Source organism: Papaver somniferum, chromosome 10 (genome assembly GCF_003573695.1).
Source record: "Papaver somniferum cultivar HN1 chromosome 10, ASM357369v1, whole genome shotgun sequence".
NCBI lineage: Eukaryota > Viridiplantae > Streptophyta > Magnoliopsida > Ranunculales > Papaveraceae > Papaver > Papaver somniferum.
The window spans coordinates 80,645,659-80,666,199 of NC_039367.1; the positions used below are offsets into that span (position 1 = coordinate 80,645,659).

The 20,541-nt window shown below is 37.3% G+C and overlaps 1 protein-coding gene and 1 long non-coding RNA gene across 2 annotated transcripts; both read right to left on the reverse strand.

Annotated features, from left to right (window-relative positions):
• Positions 1-14,342: 14,342 nt before the first annotated feature.
• Positions 14,343-17,434, reverse strand: LOC113318321. Its single transcript, XR_003344426.1, has 2 exons — positions 17,395-17,434; positions 14,343-17,163 (listed from the first exon to the last, which is right to left on the reverse strand). It is a non-coding gene; the product is annotated as an uncharacterized LOC113318321 (long non-coding RNA).
• A 1,295-nt stretch (positions 17,435-18,729) lies between these two features.
• On the reverse strand, positions 18,730-20,163 carry LOC113315784. Its single transcript, XM_026564036.1, has 2 exons — positions 19,584-20,163; positions 18,730-19,351 (listed from the first exon to the last, which is right to left on the reverse strand). The coding sequence occupies exons 1-2, from the start codon at positions 20,079-20,081 to the stop codon at positions 19,343-19,345; spliced, it is 507 nt and encodes a 168-aa protein (XP_026419821.1). The 5' UTR covers positions 20,082-20,163; the 3' UTR covers positions 18,730-19,342.
• Positions 20,164-20,541: the final 378 nt, after the last annotated feature.

Sequence of the window (20,541 nt, forward strand, 5' to 3'; positions counted from 1 at the left end):
ATCATTCAGCTATTTATGCATCATTAAGAAAGTGTCACTCTAACCTCGCCAAACTCATTGGAGAAGACGACGTGAGAGCAACCCTAATCAATAATAATAACCTCGTCCACACAGATTTCCCAGACAAACCATGATTCAGAATATTACTATCAAGATCAGAAAGTTAGATAAACTAGTATAATATGCACACGAGTGATTTCCCCAAAATAAAATAGTATATATAATAACGAAACGGGGAAGAATCCGCCCTACTAGGTACTATTATAACGGGGAAGAATCCGCCCTACTATATATTATTTATATACTATCGAAACGGGGAAGAAGCCGCCCTACTATATATTATTTATATACTATCGAAACGAGGAAGAAGCCGTCCTAATAATATATTGAAACGGGGAAGAAGCCGCCCTACTAAATAATATTAAAACGGGGAATAAGCCGCCATACTTAACTTAGCAAAGAGCCGTGGGGAATCACAGACACTCCTTGCGGGGAAATCATACAACGCATATTACACGCACATCAAGACTCATACAAGCATTTACATAGATAGTAAAACATACAAACATGCCAAACATAATAAAGACTCATCATGCTCGCAATAGAAAGAAGGCTCAATGATTACAAGAAGGTTACAGAGTTCCCGCCTGTTTTGATGACAAGCCACGCCTACCTTGAAATCTACAATCCACTGGTTCATCCTTTGAATCAATCGTTGTTATTAAAGATTAACTGTTAATCACACAAACACTCTAAGAATTTATCTAATAGGTTCATAACATAATTTCATACAAAACTCCAGTTATAGGCTAAGTGAAATAACTAGTGCCTCTAATTCTATTAATAATCCTATAGCCTGGTAATAAGTAATTTTGGTATAAAACAATATCTACTTAACCAAATAGGGTCAATTTGGGTGTCATCGGAATGCTCTCGAAAAACCCTACAACTTTGCAGAAGGAACCGAAAGCTAAATCGGACCAGAAGTGGTCCAAAAACTCTAATTAAGGTTTCTGTCCCTAAACCCAAGCCATTGGGCATGACCCATCCCGACCCGCTAATACGGCCCGCTACCCATTTACTGACCCATCGGGTCAACCCACGACCCGACCCGTTCACCGGTCCACAACCCACACAGGTCTGACTCATACCGAGTCAGATGAGTCGACTGAGTCAGAAGCTGACTCGGTCTTCTTCTCCACCAGTTCTCTGAAAATTATTCCAAGTGTTGGAACTCAAAACTCAGCTCACAGAGTCATCTTCTAGGGTCTCTAGATTACATCCTATATATCCAAACTAAACAAACTATGTCTTATTAGAATCACGGGATCCATATATGCAACCTTTGCCTACTAAATGTTTTCTAGATCTAATTCTAACCTATCTTTCCAAGCTCATACGTATCATCCCTCGCGACTGAATACACATGGTATTTGCTGCGTCGACTAGTTTTCTAACAACTATATCTCACTCGTTACACAACGGAATTGAACAAACTTTATATCAACAGGAAGCCCGCCTGGCATACTACAATTTCATTTTATAGAGGTAAGTCTAATTACTTCTCTAAGGTACCTAATTAAGTCCATACATATAGGCCAATGAAACAAATACCACTACATATAATCATGGTTTTCATGCACAATAACTTAATTGTTTCCCAACTATTTCATATACAACAACTACCCAAATCATTATAAACTCATACAAATTAATAAACAAGGTTACCTTTCATTATGTAGGCATGTTTCATCATTAAGTTCATCCCATCAACAACTCATCATGAATATCAATCATCTCTCCATAAATATACCTCCAAGAATATCTCCATCATCTTTTCTCTTTCAAGTCTTTTCTCATAACTATCACCCTCATTAGAAGCTTCCCCTAAATCTCTCACTATTTGTCTCTAATCTTTCGAGGTTCAAAAGATCAACTCTATCACTATCAACTCTCTTCTTCTTAACAACAAAACTTTTTAATCTTCACCCAAGGTTCCTTCTTTATTTAACATCCAAAACACCTACACTCAACAACTCCTCCTCTCAAAACACTCGGTCACACACTTTTTACTTTCCTAACACCTCAACCAGGTGAAACAGGATAACCTAAACTCAAAAGATAAGTCTTCCTCAAAACTCAAATTCAAAACTATTTAATTCAAACCCTATTTAAGGTTTCACTATATACTATCTAAGTAAATAGTAAGGGGAAACTAATACTAAAAAAGAGGTCCACGTAAAATTAAGGTCCGGTCAACAATTGTCAACAGTCAGAGGTTATGGTCAACGGCACCGGTGAAACGGTAAACGGAAAAGTCGATTCCGGATGACTTTAGTCAAACTGCAACATCCAAATTTCCGATTGCGATATCTTTTCCGTCCGACGTCCCATTGACGCGTTATTGTAGTCCATTTCGCATAACTTTTCGAGGTCTATCCATTGGTACTAATTGCATTTCCAAATTATTATTATATTATTTTTTATTAGTTGTTGTTCATATTTAATTAATGGAGTTATTATTGGCTAAACCCTCTCTTGACTAGTCTAATAGCATTGACGTGCTTGAGGATCTCTATAGTTGTGTTGAAAAAGAGAAACTACTTGCATCTTTTTTACTAGCCCAGGAACACTAAAACTCCTCGAAGGGAGAAAACTCTGTTTTAGTGAGTAAGTCTTCTTCAGCATATGGGTTCAATACTCATGTGGTATTACCGAGATTGGAGAAAATTGCTTCTAAGGAAATATCTGGTAAGAAACATTTATGTGACTTGCTGATGTCTGAAAAGGCTATGAATCAAAAAGGGATTTCGCCACCGTTTTCTTATCCACTAGTCTGTTCTTTCTGCGAGAAAAAGAATCATAGTACTCTCCATTGTTTTGCTAGAAAGAAATAGATTTCTGATCTTCAAAATTTTCTTCTTTTTGCAGTCAACGAAGTAAATAGTTTGACGACTGCTAAAATGGATTTCATTCCAGCAGAAAACCATAAATCTCATAAAAATGGTTTCCAAGGTCGCTCCTCTAGAAATCTCTACAGGAACCGTGCTTTTAATGTACACGTTCCCAGTGTTTATGAGAATAAGTCTGGAGGATCTAAGTCTAGGAGATGGGATTCTCGTGATCTTTATTCTACAGAACGGATCTCAAAAGGTCCTAGATTTAATCCTCAGAGAAATCATTCTGATGGAGATTCAAAAAGGTCAATGTTTAAATCTTTTGGAATAAGATATAACCGAAGGAAGGTAAGGAATACACGATATAAACAGTCAGGAGGTATTTACAGCTCTCCCCTCAGTATACGTAGTGGGATTACATCTCACTCCGTTACCTAGTGTCTAGGTAAATTCATCCTTGAAACTAGCTTGAGAGTTGCAAGGATCATATTTGTGGGAGACTCGAGTCAGTTGTATGATATTGTCTGATGGTGTGTTTATCTTTGAAGTAAAATTGTTTTCTTCATCATGAGAATGTTGAGTCATATCTTGACTCCTAGTAACTCATGTATTTTATTGATGTTTTCATTTGCTGTAATTTAAAGTGAAAGTTCTAATTATCGATCTATGAAAATCTATGAGATGACTGAAACAGATAGTGAATTTCCTTATTTTGGATCTTTGCTGACCCAGTAACTATCCTTAAACGATCCGCGAACGTCCGTGTACTCCTATTCCTAAGAGTTTATATAGGTTTTCTTTGACAAGGTATCTACTCTATTTCTCTTGTTCACGAATATATATTTACACCATATATTTGTTCGTCTCCATCCTTATCTCAAAAAATACATGGAAAACTTATCAAGATCTCAGGAAGTGATCAATCTTGACATGGAAGAAGACATCAAAGGATGCAGCTCGGTTAAAGAGCTTGTTTTGAAAAAGATGATTGCAAGAAAAGAGTACAACTTTTGGATTGCTGAATCTGTCAAGGATTTAATTAATTATCAGAATGACTCAAAGGTCGAATTTGCAAATCTTCAACTGCAAATAAATCATCTAATTGATGGTCATGCCAAAATCCTTGAAAATCAAAAAGTCCTGATACAGAACCAGAAAAAACTCATCTCGAATTGCATTAAGGCCATGCAACTTGCTCGCACTGTTGATCGAAAAGTGAAATGTTTTAAATCACGAACACGACGTTTCTATGGTCAAGATAATCAAGGATATCGACGATACCTTTTATGATTGAGTCATGGAGAGGCATGAATTTATCAACGAAGTCTGAACTTACTATGTTTAGGAAACTTCTTATGAGAATTTATTCTTGTGTTTAAGAAGGATAACTAGGGTTTGGTATAACAATTATTGTGATTACACATAGCTATTTCCAACGATTTTCATCTTGCAATGTTTTTAGATTTATTTATTTAAATTCTAAGTTATTTAGAAGATGATCTTGCAGTATTTGATCTTATTGGTTTTATATATTGTAAATGTCTTATGAGATATATATGTGTTTACGTTCGTGAACCGTGCTTATCTCATATATTCTCCAAATTTAAGTCTATTATGTCTTTATGAAAATATTGATAAAAGATATAATGAACTTGTTGAGAAAATTCCGCAGTATTGATCTTTCCCTGATCCACTATTATGTGAAAGTATTGTATGGCTCCGTAAGTTTTCTTATGTTGAGTGTTTCCGATTAAATTAATCAATAAGATCCTCTTGTGGTTAATTCATTCGAGTCTACTGGATACAAATCCATGTGATTTGTTAATGTCCAATGAAATCCTTCTTTTCTCGTAAAAGTAAGGTCGCTTATGTTGTTCTCTTGGGAATGACATCAAATGGTGGAGAGCTCTTAAATTAACATGTGTTTAATTGCCATATCTTTGTGGAGAGAGCGGTTGTGTAATTTTGTAGGAGTTAACTTGTATCTTTATAAACTCCTTGATGAATACACTAAGTTTCAATTATGTGAAATCATCGAAACAAAGTTGATATGTTCTCTTTTAGTCATGAATTATCTTTTGAGAATTTATTATGATCCCATAGTTTTCTTACCTTTGCCAATTTATAATGACAAAAATGGGGGGAATTATTTGATAATTCAAACTACATACATATGGTTTACGGATCATTATTTAAGGGGGAGTGGTTTTGTAAGATGGAAGTATTGACTAAGGGGGAGTGATAGATATCACCATGGTATTATTTCAAAGTTGTGGTGCAAATGGACTTTGATTCTATATAATAATACTTTGACATTGTATAACAATGTTTGAGAACTTTCGTTTTCATATTGTTATGGTTACGAATATCTTCAACAACAATGATGCTTAGTTGAACACATTCAGAATCGATGGAGAACTTGAAGTAACGAAGAATTCAAGGAAGTTGAGTAGCCAAGGAAATCAAGCATGTTTATTTATTTTGTAATCCATATGTGTCTATAGTTTTGTCACTAAAATTGACAAAGGGGGAGATTGTTAGAGCAATGCTCGGTCGAACTCGAAAGCGTTCCTATCTCAAGCTTGTTTGTCAAGTTTAGTTGATCAAAACTATATACTTGATTTTTAGTTTACTTATAGTTATGTCTCAGATTAGGATAGTAGTATGTAGTTGAGCTTTAGACTTCACGACGTTCACCCATTGAAGAAGAAGATCTACTGAAGAGCTTGGAGGAACTTCATCAACAAAAGGTGTGTGGAGACTAAAACTTATTTATCACTCAGAAGTTTATTCTATTTTATCTTATAATAAGACTAAGTCATATATCTATATAGACTTTTACATTATACACATTTGATATTTCGAGTCGAGTTTATCTCGTTTATTTATTTCTCGAAATACGTGTTGGAAACTTTTAGCTTTAGCTAAGTTCATCGTATTCTTGACGAGTTTGGTTGGATAAAATTTATTTGTTGGAAACTAAATATTAAGCCAAAGATGATCATGTGAAAATCACCTTGAACATATTAAAATGATTTGCGTGAGACAATCATTTGATGTCAACTTGGGAAGTTTCGTATTGATCGATTATTCACTTGAAAACTACTTGAAGCTAGTGGTATGTGTAAGATTACCATTGTTGTCTTCCAAGGATGTTTCAATGATGAAATGAGAGTGTTAGGGTACCGACCCCAACTCGTCATAAGCCCATGGGTAGAACTCAACTCTAAAACCGGTCTACAAGTTAAGGGAACCCAGACTTATAAACTACCCAATTAAGCCCCATCTAACCAATGTGGGACTAAGGTCCCAACATCCCACCATGCTTACACACCCAACGTCCTCGTTGAGCGGTAGCCCTTTTCTTATGGTGGCTCCACTCAATGACCAATATTCAATACGGGTGACAACTAGGCCCATACATAGGTCCCCCAACACTTTAATCTAGCATATAAGTCACCCTTCTGCGGAGCGGGCATGGGTCGTGGTGGTTGGATGTGATACCAAATGTTAGGGTACCGACCCAAACTCGTCATAAGCCCATGGGTAAAACTCAAATCTAAAACGGGTCTACAAGTAAAGGGAATCCACAGACTTCTAAACTACCCAATTAATCCCCATATAACCAATGTGGGATTAAGGTCCCAACAGAGAGTTTTACAACGAGTACTATGTATGGATATAATACAGAATGTATACCTTGTATACTAACTGTGTAAGTCTAGTTCACACCGGAACTATTGTTTGCGAACTGGTTTACCTGTAAAGGTCCAGAGTTGTTGTTCGCGTACCTTGTTTGTGAACGGGCTAGACAAGGCCATGTCCGGAACAGTTGTTCGCGTACCTTGTTTGCGAACTGTTGGACAAGGCAAAAATCCGGAACTCTTGTTCGCGTACTCAATTTGCGAACACAGTGGTCAAGTTCTAAAATCGGCAAGTATGGATTTTCATACTCATGCTCAGGTTCGTTTCCAAACTAAAGTCCCTAGAACTTTAATGTATTAAGGAATGTAAACTAGTTTTACAAATCGTGGCATTATGTTCATGAATTGGTTCTTGTATACTACTTTTTACAATTACAAACCAAACAGATTTTGTTTCAAATGGTTCATATATATATATATTTCTATGGAATGATGAACATTTGAACAACTCTATTGAAAAACATTTAGATTCGTTTGATTATCTATCATGATTGATTGATCATCATATTTGATCTAGAAGTGTTAGATGAATATGGATAAGTTATAAGTTTTAATATGCTAACTTCGGTTAACTGTTATTGAGCCAACAGAGTATACACGTTTGGTTACGATTCATCCTTATCTAAATGTAGGTATATTTCATTTGTGTGTATCAAGCTAATACCATCCAACAATGCAGATTGATTGCTTAATTTCTAAGCAGACTTAGCTTGAATCTTAAATCAGGAGTTCATCTAACGACGAATATTGAATGCTTTTTTACTAAGCTATCTTAGTTTTGATTGTAAGCAACCCTGATTTGAAAGACTATATAAAGGAGAACTCTAGCATCTGGGAAACCTAACCCCGACACTTCTGTGTGTCCTAGCTGCAAATTGTTAGAGCATATCTCGGTCGACCTCGCATGCGTTGCTATATCAAGAATGTTTGTCAATGTTAGTGATCAAAACTATGAGTCTTGATTTCTAGTCTATTATAGCTAAGTCTCGGACTAGGATAGAAAAGTGTAGTTGAGCTCAAGGACTTCATGGCGATTCATCATACAACGACGAAGATCTACTCGTGGAACTTCATCAACAAAAAGGTATGTGGAGACTTGAACTTATCTATCACTCAAAAGTCTATCTATTCTATCTCCTACTTCTTATGAGAGAAAAAGTCGTATGCTATATAGACTGGATCATACACATTTGACATTTCGAGCTGAGTATTCACTACTTATCTTTTTCTCGAAATCGTGTGTTGGTAAAGAGTTTCGTTTTGATCAAGTTTATCTTCACCTAGTGATGAAAGTCATGAAAAGTTTCAATTACTTTGAGAATTGCTCTGACGTGAAACGGTCTGTGAGTAACAGCTATATAACGTCCTCTGAGAATGTCTCAATGATTGGAATGAGAGTTTATATTACATAACCATGTATTCCTTAGTCCGAAGTTTTCAAACTTTGTTGATTGAGAGAAACCGGAGGAATTGGCTTTGCCAAGTCCGCGAACTCAGTTTGCGAACTCAGTCCGCGAACTGACGGAAGTTCTCTTGCCGAGAATTTCTGCTGGGATTTTCCAAAAACTTGTTTGCGTGTTTAGTCCGCGACCTCAGTCCGCGAACCTAGTCCGCGAACTGGCGGAAGTCTCTTTGCCGAGATTTTCTGCTGAGTTTGGAAAACTCTGCCGGTTGCCTTAAGTCTGCGAACTTGTTTGTGAGCTTAAGTGGTTATGATCTAAATATGTGCTCTGAACATGAAACTTAAATTACTAAGGAATGCTTTATGCAAACCGTGGCTATAAAGTTCATGAGCTAATTCAATCGAATCGAATCATCTTTGTTTCAATTGTGTCTTGTGTAGTTACGTAAGATCTCATAGCAATTGAACAACTCTCTAACTAGTTCATTTGAGTCAATTGAACTAGTTATGGTGTAGAAGAACTAGGTTAATATGAATTGCTCATATGGTTAACCTTTTGGGTTACTATGTTGAACCAACATACACGTACACGTTTGGGCATGGTTTTCACAAACCTAGTAAACGTTCTACTCAAGTGTGTGTGACAAACTAAGTTTTCGATCTAAAGGTTGAGAAATATTAGCTTGAATCTAAATCAGGTTTTCATCTAACAGTGAATATGGATTGCTTTGTAACTAAGGAAAAACCCTGATTTGAAGGCTATATAAAGGAGACATCTAGCATTGTGCAAAACTAATCCCCACACGTCTGTTTGATACTAGTGCCCTCGCTAGAGTCGATTCTCCTTTAACCTTTGGTTTTCTTCTCTAAAACCAGGTTAACGACTTAAAGACTTCATTGGGATTGTGAAGCCACACCGATACTACTTTTATCGTAGTTGTGTGATCTGATCTTGCATCTTCTATCGTACGAGTACAATCTATTGATTGGCTTGAGATCGTGAGAGTTCTCCGATAGGCAAGATAAATAAGTCACGAACATCTTTGTCTCACTGTTTGTGATTCCTCGACAAACCGTTAGTGTAGTCAAGAAGGATTGTTGAGAGGTGATTGATTAATCTAGGTTGTTCTTCGGGAATATAAGGCCGGATTATCAATTGGTTCCTGTTCACCTTGATTTTATATCTTAAGACGGAACAAAAACCTAGGGTTTTTCTGTGGGAGACAGACTTATCCTTTGATAGACTTTTCTGTGTGAAACATATTTGTTTTTTATCAAGTCTGCGATTTTGGGTTGCAGCAACTCTTAGTTGTGGGTGAGATCAGCTAAGGGAATCAAGTGCGCAGTATCCTGCTGGGATCAGAGGCGTAGGAGTACAAATGTACCTTGAATTAGTGGGAGACTGATTGGGGTTCAACTATAGTCCAGTCCGAAGTTAGCTTGTAGTAGGCTAGTTTCTGTAGTGGCTTAATACAGTGTGTATTCAATAAGAACTAGGTCCTGGGGTTTTTCTGTATTTGCGGTTTCCTCGTTAACAAAACTTCTGGTGTCTGTGTTATTTTTTTCGCATTATATTTTATATAATTGAAATAATACATGTTGTGCGTTAAGATCATCAATTGGAAATCCAACCTTTGGTTGTTGATTGATATTGATTGATCCTTGGATATTGGTCTTTGGTACCGTCCAAGTTATTCCTTGTATTTGATAAAGACTCGCTATTGTTTTTAGCTTGAGTAAAAATCAAATCAAGTGAGAGATATTAACTCCTTGAGATACTTTAATCTAGATTGAGTCTGACTGTCTAGTTGATTCTCTAGCAAAGTATTTCAGAGTTAGTCCATACAGATTGCTAAGCGAAATATTGGGTGGTGTTGTTAGACCCCTGTTTTTTCAATTGGTATTAGAGCAGGCAAACACTGTAAACCTAATAAGTTTGTGTTTGTTCATTCCTTATAAATTGTCCTATGGGAAATTTCTTTGGAAAACTTACTCCTGGCATCTGTAACGCACGCCATATTTCCTTAAAGATTGTTCATAGATTATTATGGAGAAAACCTTTGGATTCTCATGATAACTCTTCTTCATCTAAAAAGGAAGTTTTAGATGTTAAGAATCAATCAGAAGGAAAAAATAAAAAAGAAGGAAAGACTGAGAAAACGCTCAATACGTTCAAGGATATGGAAACTCACTAGATTAACTCTTGATCTTTTTGAGGAATATTATCGAGATGGATCAATTGATAAAGATCTGTTCGAAGCGTTCGAAGGCGTTTTTAAACTCTTAGAAAAACTTAATTCTGTTAAGTCTAAGAATCATTCCGAAAAGGGTTTTGTATGTGTTAAATCTGTTAATACTGAACAACCCAGAAATTGGAGGTATCCTTCTTCAGGCCAGAACAAACGAAGGAAAGAAAGCTCTAACTTTCCTGACTATCATCATTACTTTGATTATACCACAGGGACTATTCACACATATCAACCGAAAATGTCGCATGAGAATATCTCTGCACATTATGCCTCTTGGTAATGAGACTGGCACTTCCCCTTTGTATATATCTTGTAGAGGGGCAAGAAATAGATTGTGTTGTGTACAGATGTGCTTTCTACTGCATCCGTTGTTTATGTTGTCACGGGTTGCATAACCTTTAGTGTTCTAATGGCTAAGAAAATCCGATAAGTCTTATGTGGATCACGGTTCGTGTTCGGCCCAAGCCCATTAATTGATATTCGTATTGCTGAAAGGACGAATGGACTTTTGACAATTATAAAAGTTATGCCTATGCAGTCATTTATTTGATGGAAAATAGGATGAAATCTTTTGTTTGACAAGGATAAAGTATATTATGTCGTTATGCAAATAGTGATGGAAAATAGAATAGATCCTTGTATGTTATCCATGGTATTGATCTTCATTGATCCATTTTGTTATGTTTTACCGTGAAGGCTTCATTGTGTATCTTATGTTGAGCACCTTACGACTATGTCGATTAATATTGGCCTTGTTGGTTGTTCCATGAGATGCTATATGTTGAGCATTCTTGAACTAAATTAATCATCTTGATTGGTTATTTAGTTATTTGCTCCGAAAGTTTTCTTTTGTCAAGCAAAATCTTTTGACAATTAAATTGATTGCTTCGGTGATTAGTTTGGTTGCGTATTCCAATTAGATTAATTATAGGTTCTCTTTTAATTAATCTAGTTGAGTTTTTTCATATATTCCACAAGTTCTTGTATTGAGTATATGAACGGCTATACTAATCATGTTCTATTGGTTGATGTAGTCGTATATTCCGTAAGGTTTTCCTTATGTTGAGTATTTGAACGATTAAGGTAGTCATCTCTGTGTAGTTATCTTAGTCGTAGCTCCGTGAGTTTTCTTATGTTGAGCACAATCAATTAAATTGATCACTTTTGTGGTTTGATTTAGTTGCATATTCCGATTAAATTAATCATGGGTTTACTTGTGATTAATTTGGTTGAGTTTTGGATATAAAAAATCATTTCCATGGTTTTTGGTGTCCAATTAAAAAATCTTTCTTTTCAATCGAAATTAAGGTCGCTCTTGTTGTTCTTTCGGGAAAGACATCAAATGGGGGAGAGTTCTTTTGAACTTGTGCTTAATGGTAATATCTTGTGGGGTGTGCGGCTGTGGAATTTTATAGGGGTTATCTTGTATCTTAAAACTCCTTGATGAATGCATTTAGCTTCGGCTTTATGATTGCATCTAAATTAAGTTGGTATGCATTTTTATTTTAGTCTATGAAATGTCTCTTGTGGAAATTTCATTACGATCCCGTTCTTTTACCTTGCCAATTTTATTGACAAAAAAGGGGAGAAATAATGTAGTTCACACTACAAACACATATGGTTTTCAGATCATTGTGTAAGGGGGAGTGGTTTCCATGATCGAGATGGAGTATTGACTAAGGGGGAGTGATACATATCACCATAGAATTGTTTTTAAAGTCATGATGCAATTGGACTTTGATGTTACATAATGATACTATGACACTGTATAATAATGATCGAGAATCTCGATTTCTCTTATTGTTATAGCTACGGATCTTCAACAACAGTGGTGCTAAACTTACAACCTTTGGGATCATTGGAGTACTTCGAAGGACGAAGATTTCAAGGAACGTTGAAGATTAGACTATGGAATAGGAGCCACTAAAGTTTATCTTTTTTGTATTTCATATGTATTAATAGTTTTGTCACTAAAACTGACAAAGGGGGAGATTGTTAGAGCATAGATCGGTCGACCTCGCATGCGTTGCTATAACAAGCATGTTTGTCAATGTTAGTGATCAGAACTATGAGTCTTGATTTCTAGTCTATTATAGCTAAGTCTCGGACTAGGATATAAAAGTGTAGTTGAGATCAAGGACTTCATGGCGATTCATCATACAATGACGAAGATCTACTCAAGGAACCGTGGAACTTCATCAACAAAAAGGTATGTGGAGACTTGAACTTATCTATCACTCAAAAGTCTATTTATTCTATCTCCTACTTCTTATGAGACAAAAAGTCGTATGCTATATAGACTGGATCATACACATTTGACATTTCGAGATGAGTATTCACTACTTATCTTTTTCTCGAAATCGTGTGCTGGTAAAGCGTTTCGTTTTGATCAAGTTTATCTTCACCTAGTGACGAAAGTCATGAAAAGTTTCAATTACTTTGAGAATTGCTCTGACGTGAAACAGTCTGTGAATAACGGCTATATAACGTCCTCTGAGAATGTCTCAATGATTGGAATGAGAGTTTAGATTACATAACCATGTATTCCTTAATCCGAAGATTTCAAACTTTGTTGATTGAGAGAAAACGGAGGAATTAGCTTTGCAAAGTCCGCGAACTGACAGAAGTTCTCTTGCCGAAATTTTTTGCTGGGATTTTCCAAAAACTCGTTTGCATGTTTAGTCCGCGAACCTAGTCCGCAAACTGGCGGAAGTCTCTTTGCCGAGATTTTTTGCTGAGTTTGGAAAACTCTGCCGGTTGCCTTAGGTCCGCGAACTTGCTTGTGAGATTAAGTGGTTATGATCTAAAGATGTGCTATGAACATGAAACTTAAATTACTAAGGAATGCTTTATGAAAACCGTGGCTATAAAGTTCACGAGCCGATTCAATCGAATCGAATCATCTTTGTTTCAATTGTGTCTTGTGTAGTTACGTAAGATCTCATAGCTATTGAACAACTCTCTAAATAGTTCATTTGAGTCAATTGAACTAGTTATGGTGTAGAAGAACTAGGTTAATATGAATTGCTCATATGGTTAACCTTTTGGGTTACTACGTTGAACCAACATACACGTACACGTTTGGGAATGGTTTTCACAAACCCAGTAAACGTCTACCCAATTGTGTGTGACAAGCTAAGTTTTCGATCTAACGGTTGAGAAATATTAGCTTGAATTTAAATCAGGTTTTCATCTAACGGTGAGTATGGATTGCTTTGTAACTATGGCAAAACCCTGATTTGAAGGCTATATAAAGGAGGCATCTAGCATTGTGCAAAACTAATCCCCACACGTCTATGTGATACTAGTGATCGCTATCGTATGCGTCAAAAATAATTTCACTTTCTTACTTAATCTAAAATAAATATAGTATGCGATAAGAAAGAGTTTGTTCCCACAGAGAGGCTTTTGTTGTTATAAAATTTCAGTTTCTTAGTAACCAAGGGGGGGGGGGGGGGGGGGGGGGGGGATTTTTGTTTTTATCTAAGCAATAAAATAAATCGAAAGTAATAAAATAACTAGAATAATCAATAAGGAGAAGATATTGGTCACGGGATAGTATCATTCACAAACATGTATTTTCATCAATGATAGAATTGGTATTTTAATCTCTCATTTACTGAAAGTCCTAGGATACCTTGATCGCAAGAGTATCCTGTTTATTTCCCGATTTTATCACAAACAACATTAAAAGATGCTATTGTGAAATCTACCTAGAAAGCAACCTAAAGTGTAAAAGCAAAATTAAGTTTAACTCCCTAAGAGCATTAAGTTCTATGAAATAAGACTAATCAATGCAAACAAACGTGTAAAAGCACTAATTCGTTTTAACAAAGGTTATGATTCATATGTGACTAGTAGGATATATCACTACAAGCACTACTCACATTTATGCTACTTGTAATCAGGAATTATCACTTTTTCGTATAATAACCCTAATCTAGCAATAGAGATGAAGACTAATCTAATTGATTACGAACTTAACCAAACTAGCATTCAAATCATAAAACAATATAAACCATGAATCATAAACAATAAAGCTGAGACAAAACTAATCCATTGATTTAAATATCATGCTTGAGAAATCAACTTTTATCCCATAACCAATAATTGTATTTAGCTACTCATAGCTTTTGAGTTCATCATAATCATAATCAAAAATGAATTGAAGAAGATGAAAAATAAATGAAAGCAAACCCTAGTAGAATCTCCGCTCTCCAAAGTTCCAAGTAGAAATACGTCCTCCAAAGAAAGTAGAAAACCTTCCTTTTTGTAGTTCTTCTTAGGTCAAGTCTTCAAAAGCCCATCACCAAGAAGTCCACCAAGCCCATATAAGAGATATAAGAGAAAACACCCACGTAAAAATTCTGCCAAAAATATGTTGCCGGAGAACTGGTGTCGGCGCTGGAAATAGGCCGGAAAACATCTCAGGTAACCGGCAAAGTCCACCCGGTCACCGGTCAACGAATCAGTGCGGTCGGTCAACTGAGTTAACTCGGGTCAAGCATACCGAGTCAGGTCTAAGTCAGATAGACGAGTTAGATACTAGTCAGAATCAATTGAGCTGAGTGGCCTTGGCCTTGGCCTGAGCTATTGCACATGCCAAAACCTGTGATGCGCCAAGATGGCTGTTCACAAGCTCAGTTCTCAGTTTCAACTGCATTACTTCACAGCTGCAAGCCTTCCAGCACCAGTATCATTTTCCATTCTTCCTGCACTTCAGCTGCAACCTTGTATCTTCTCAGCTCAATTGCACCTGAAATTTCCTGTATTCCTCTTCTACTGCTCATGGCAACTACTAACACCACCAGCTCGAGACTGCAACATCAGCACCACCTGCAATACCAATAGTTGCTCAAACCCATTGTAACAACCAACTCCACAACTGCAACCATTCATTCCATTTCAGCTACAGCCCTATCAAAGAACAATCTACTTAATCAATACTACCTGAACCACACATCAACAACTCCAGATAACAACATCACTGCATCATTCCCTGTAAATCAATCCAACTTTTCCATCTCAGTCTTACCACCTGCAGCTTCAACTCCAACTGCACCTAGCCTGCACCTGAACTGCATCATCTGCCGCAGCACTACGTCATTCCTTTAGCTTCAGTTCAGCTGCAGTACCCCTAACAGCTGCTCATTCAACCACAACACAGCAGCATCCACATAATTCACCTTGTTCTTCTCTGTATCAAAACTGCAGTACCAACTCCTGCAATGCATAATTACTCGCAGCTCCATGCATACACAGACCAACACGCATCCCCTTCAGTTGCGGCATCTCATTCTGTAGCTTTAAACCCATTACAACTGCAGCTGCAACACCATGGGCAGCTTCATTTCCAACGGTACTTCTCAGACTCAGGTCATACTATTCTGCAGCTCACCTACAACTCCAGTGTGTTGTCACAAATGCCGCACTCTGCACCTGCAATTGCTTACCACTTTCAAGTTCCTAAACAAACATCTATACAGCATCATCACCTCAGTTAAGACCCCTCTCCTGCATCTCATATAAGCACAGACCAGCAAGACCTCCATCTAACATCATCACGATCCCATTCATTGCAACATTCTTTGCTCACTGCAGCATCCATGTCCCTGCCCATTGCTTACAGCTGTGCTGCAAAAGAAAAGCTATGTTTCTCCAAGCATCAACTCCAGCTGCTTCTTGGATCAAATCTTGCACTTCACCTACACTTCCCAACTACATCTGTGGCTTCATATCCTGTAATCTCAGTTCACCAGAATCACCATCTCTGCCTTAGCATAAATTCCATCTGCAATTTGAGCTACAACCACTCTCACTGTCACAACCAATGCCTCAACTTCACCATAAGCTTCTCCTCTAACTTTCTATTTCTCTTCTCAGCTGCCATATCACACACAACACATTCCTGTGGAAGCTGAACCATCTCCATTACAGTTCAATCCTGCAACCTTTCTTGTCCACAATTCAATCATGTCAGCAACAACACCATGTCCTCTTCATCATCTCAACAATCGAACCATGGCAACAGCTTACTCCATTTCTTCACAGAACAGCAGTCACACACCAGATCATCTTCCTTCTCTCGATTCAAATTCAGTTTCAAACCCCAATTTACATTACCGCTTGTATCACCAGATTCATTTTCTCACTGTTCAATCGAAACCCATCTTTCCAATTGATTGTAAACCTTCAATTTCATGTCTAAATCGAACCCCTAATTCAATTTCTTCTTCGTCTCACCACAGCAGCATATCCCTTTTTTTATTCATCTTCTCTGAACAACACCCATCTCACAACAATAACTGTCAAATACCCACCTTGTTATTCCTATTTCCTGCCACAAAACCCATCTTCAACACCCTGAATTTCTCTTCTATTTTCTTTCGGACTTCTCGATCTCTCTGTACTGAAATCACATCAATTCTTCAAACCCTAATTAACCTTCACAGGAATTCAATCAGCCTGCACCACCTTATCTAATCACTAAAACATCATCAGAACTTGATCTTCTCTCAAGTTCCTCGATCGATTCTCTCATGAAGTGTCGATTTCTCTTTCTCTTCAGTTCTGGTGCCGCCATGGCTCTCTCTATCGGATGGGAAATAAAAAACCAATGATTTGTTTATCTCTGAATTTCAGGTTTTGTAAAGGAAGAGCAATTGATACATCCACCCAGGTGGAATAGATAAGGGCTGCCCAGATTTTCTTTGCCCTGTCAGTTCCAAGGAACCGACCACCTATTTGTTTTCTTGCACAACTATCAGTTGAGGAGGACTGACAGTTTATTCTTCACCTCTTTTTTGCGCAACTCAGCCGACTCCAAGTGTCGCTTGGGAATCGATCTTTTTGCCATTTCCGCTCCAAATGGACGTTTTCTCCTTCTTTTGCTCCCAAGGACTCCATTGCACCTAATAACTCAAACGCAAACATAAGATACATATTTTGCAAGAAAACTCGCAAATAAAGTATAAACAATAGATAAATATCTAGGTGTTTACAACGCCTATCAAATTCCCCCACACTTAGAATTTGCTAGTCCTCGAGCAAATTAAACAAAACTTATTCTAAAGGATACATACAACTCCATCTCGTGAGGGTTTACTAGAGATATACCCACAAAACTTACAATTCCAACTTACTAGTTCTCTGTAATGATAGCATCCAACACGCTAAGAAGACATAGAAATTCTGCACACTAGTCATAAGAAGTTAGACACATAAATGAACACAATCTCATCCTTAAAAGTTGAGAGAGAAATAATCATCCCTTCTCGAAAGAAATTCGGGTTCGGAGTGATCAAAAGCCTCGACTCTGCCTCAAAGAGAAAATAAAATACAAATTAACAAATAAAAATAAAGATAAAATAAAATACAAAGGCCACGGTGTAAGTACTTTACCGCTCGATTCTTCACAACTTGTATGTCTCGACATCATAAACTTCTTGACTCTCATCTTGATAATATTCGCTCTCGTACAATAGTCTTCAACTTGTAAAAATTCTGCTCCTTGTCTTGTTGCTATACTTAAATATGAAATCTGCTCATTTCTGTAACGTTGCTTGTAAACCTTAAACGTCTTCAACTTTCCTTCGAATTTGTGATGCTCCTCTTGTTGATGATGATGGTGTTTCTATGGACCTGTTGGTGTAGAGAGAGATACAGTGGATGGTGCTAACTGCGAACAAGATTACAAGTGGTATGTAAGTTAGCAATTCGATGTCACCATTCATGATTGATAAAATAGCACTCAAGAGATCAAAATAGTGCTTCTATTGGTGGGAGGTTGGGTAGCTCACCATTCTACCCGGAGTTTACGTACGGTGACACACACTCTAAAAGCACATATTTAGACAGGTACAAAAAAGTGAAGGTCGGTGCCTCTCATGATGTAACATGGGTAGTCTCCACTATAGGGGATCACAAATCTAATACCGAATTCAGTCTGCACCTCATTTTCCACTAGGATGGTTAAATCCAACTTTAACTCTCATACAAGTAAGAAACCCGATCATGTTCTCTGTCATCTCTAAGTTCAGTCACTCTTATGAGAATCTCGATGTAATCTTAACGACATGTATACTATGTGACTCGAAACTAACCACAAGTTGGAGTTTTCTTATTCACTATTTTACACAAAAATCGAAAAAATTGAAAATTTTACAATGCAAATGCTTAACCACTCCCCCACACTTAAACTTTACATTGTCCTCAATGTAAATTGAGTCATCCAAAGTAAGTCAAGGTGGGAAATTCTAACATGACAACTGACAAGAAATCAGAAAAAAAAAAAAAAAAAAAAAAAACAAGAAATAAATAAATAAAATAAGACAAGAAATACTCATCCGATGGGTTGCCTCCTATTTAGCGCTTGGTTTAAAGTCGTTAGCCCGACTATCTCCTTGCTTTCTGCGCCTTAGCCAGCTTCCAACACATTATGGAAATCTGATTGAATGGTACTTGGGTGTTTCCTCACCCCAAAGATGTTGAAGTGTATGACTTCTTCATCAAATTCCATAGTCAAGGTGCCATTGTGGACATCAATCTTCGTTCTAGCGGTAATCAAAAATGGTCTACCCAACAGTAAAGGTGTAGACGAGGATGAATTCACATCACTCATGTCTAAAACGTAGAAATCCACTGAAAATATTAGTCATTTTACCTGCACCAAAACATCCTCAACAATCCCTTTCGGGTAAATATTAAATCTATCGGCAAGTTGAATAACTATGCCGGTTTTCTTAAGAGGACCAAGGTTTAAAGCATCGTAAATAGAAGTAGGCATAACATTAACAGAAGCTCCTAAATCTAACATAACTTTTGTAAACCTTGTTTTACCAATAGTGCATGGAATAGTGAAAGTGCCGGGATCTTTCAATTTAGGTGGGAGTTTCTTTTTCAGATACGCCGAAGCGTTTTCCCCCACACTCATTACCTCATTACCGGTTAGCTTGTGCTTGTTAGCACAATTCCTTTACACACTTTGCATAGCGAGGAGATTGTCGAATTACTTCAATGAGTGGAATATTGACTTGGACCTTCTTAAAAACATCCCAAACATCTCTATCTTGTTCCACCTTCCTATTAGATTTAGCGAACCTGCCAGGAAAAGGTAAAGGAGGAACGTAAGTAGAAACAAGAGGTTTAGATTTGGATTTAGTTACCTCGGGAGTTTGAGGGAAATCACATCCTTTTCCTCCAAAACTGGTTCCTTTGGGGTTCTTCTTACCCGAATCAGTAATTTCAGGTTGCACAAGTTGTGTACCACTTCTCAACGTAATAGCATTGTAACCCTCTATTGGGTTAAGAGGTTGGGAAGGGAGTTTCTCACCATTTTGTGCGTGCAACTGATTAATTTCCTCGGCCATCGAACCAACTTGTGTTTGCAAGTCCTTGACTGCACCCTCCATCTTTGCATAAAAGATTTCAGCAACTCTTCCATATTGGACCCTTGATTTTGAGGTTGTTTTTGTTGTGGTTGACCAACTTGTGATTGCAACTCCTTAATTGCACTATCCGTTTTCTGTTGATTTAAGTTCGCTAGTTGTTGATTTTGTTGTACCACGGACATTAGAGCCTCCACCAAAGTAACCATCTTTGCCAATTCTGAATTTTGGGCTTGTTGCGGTTGTTGCACTTGTTGTTGGAACTCACTGGGATGGTTGTAAGCAGAACTTGTACTTGCAACTTGCTCGTAAGTGTTGGAGTAAATACCATACGGCTGAGTTGAGAATATAGCATTGACATGCTCTACGTTCTCATAAGCTGGGCGTGACGGTTTTACAACCACTGCTGCAATTTGTTGCATCATTACCATCATATTGCTCATTTGTTGACGTAATTCAATAATCTCGTCAACTTGATCAACTCCCTTGGTAGGTGGTTCTGATCCATGACTTGAAAATTGTTGAGAATTTGCTGTCATACTCTCAATCAACTCTCTAGCTTGGATCACCGTCTTGTTCATAAGTGCACCACCACTTGCAGCGTCAATAAGATTCCTATCACTTGCTTGGAGACCTTCATAGAAGTATTGGATAATCATTGCGTCACTAAATTGGTGGTGAGGGAAGCTTGCTACCAATCTCTTGTACCGTTCCCAACATTCATACAACGATTCCCCACACTTTGTTTCATCCCAAAAATCTCCTTGCGAATTTGAGTCGCTTTCGATGCAGGAAAATATCTCTCTAAGAAAAGTCTCTTCAACCCATTCCATGTTGTAATACTACCAGGCGGTAAGTAATATAACCAATCTTTAGCTGCATCGAGTAAAGAGAAAGGAAAAG

Excerpts from the sequence above, each read along its gene's own strand:
- LOC113315784 (XM_026564036.1), bottom strand. The coding sequence starts at position 20,081 with ATGAGCAATATGATGGTAATGATGCAACAAATTGCAGCAGTGGTTGTA.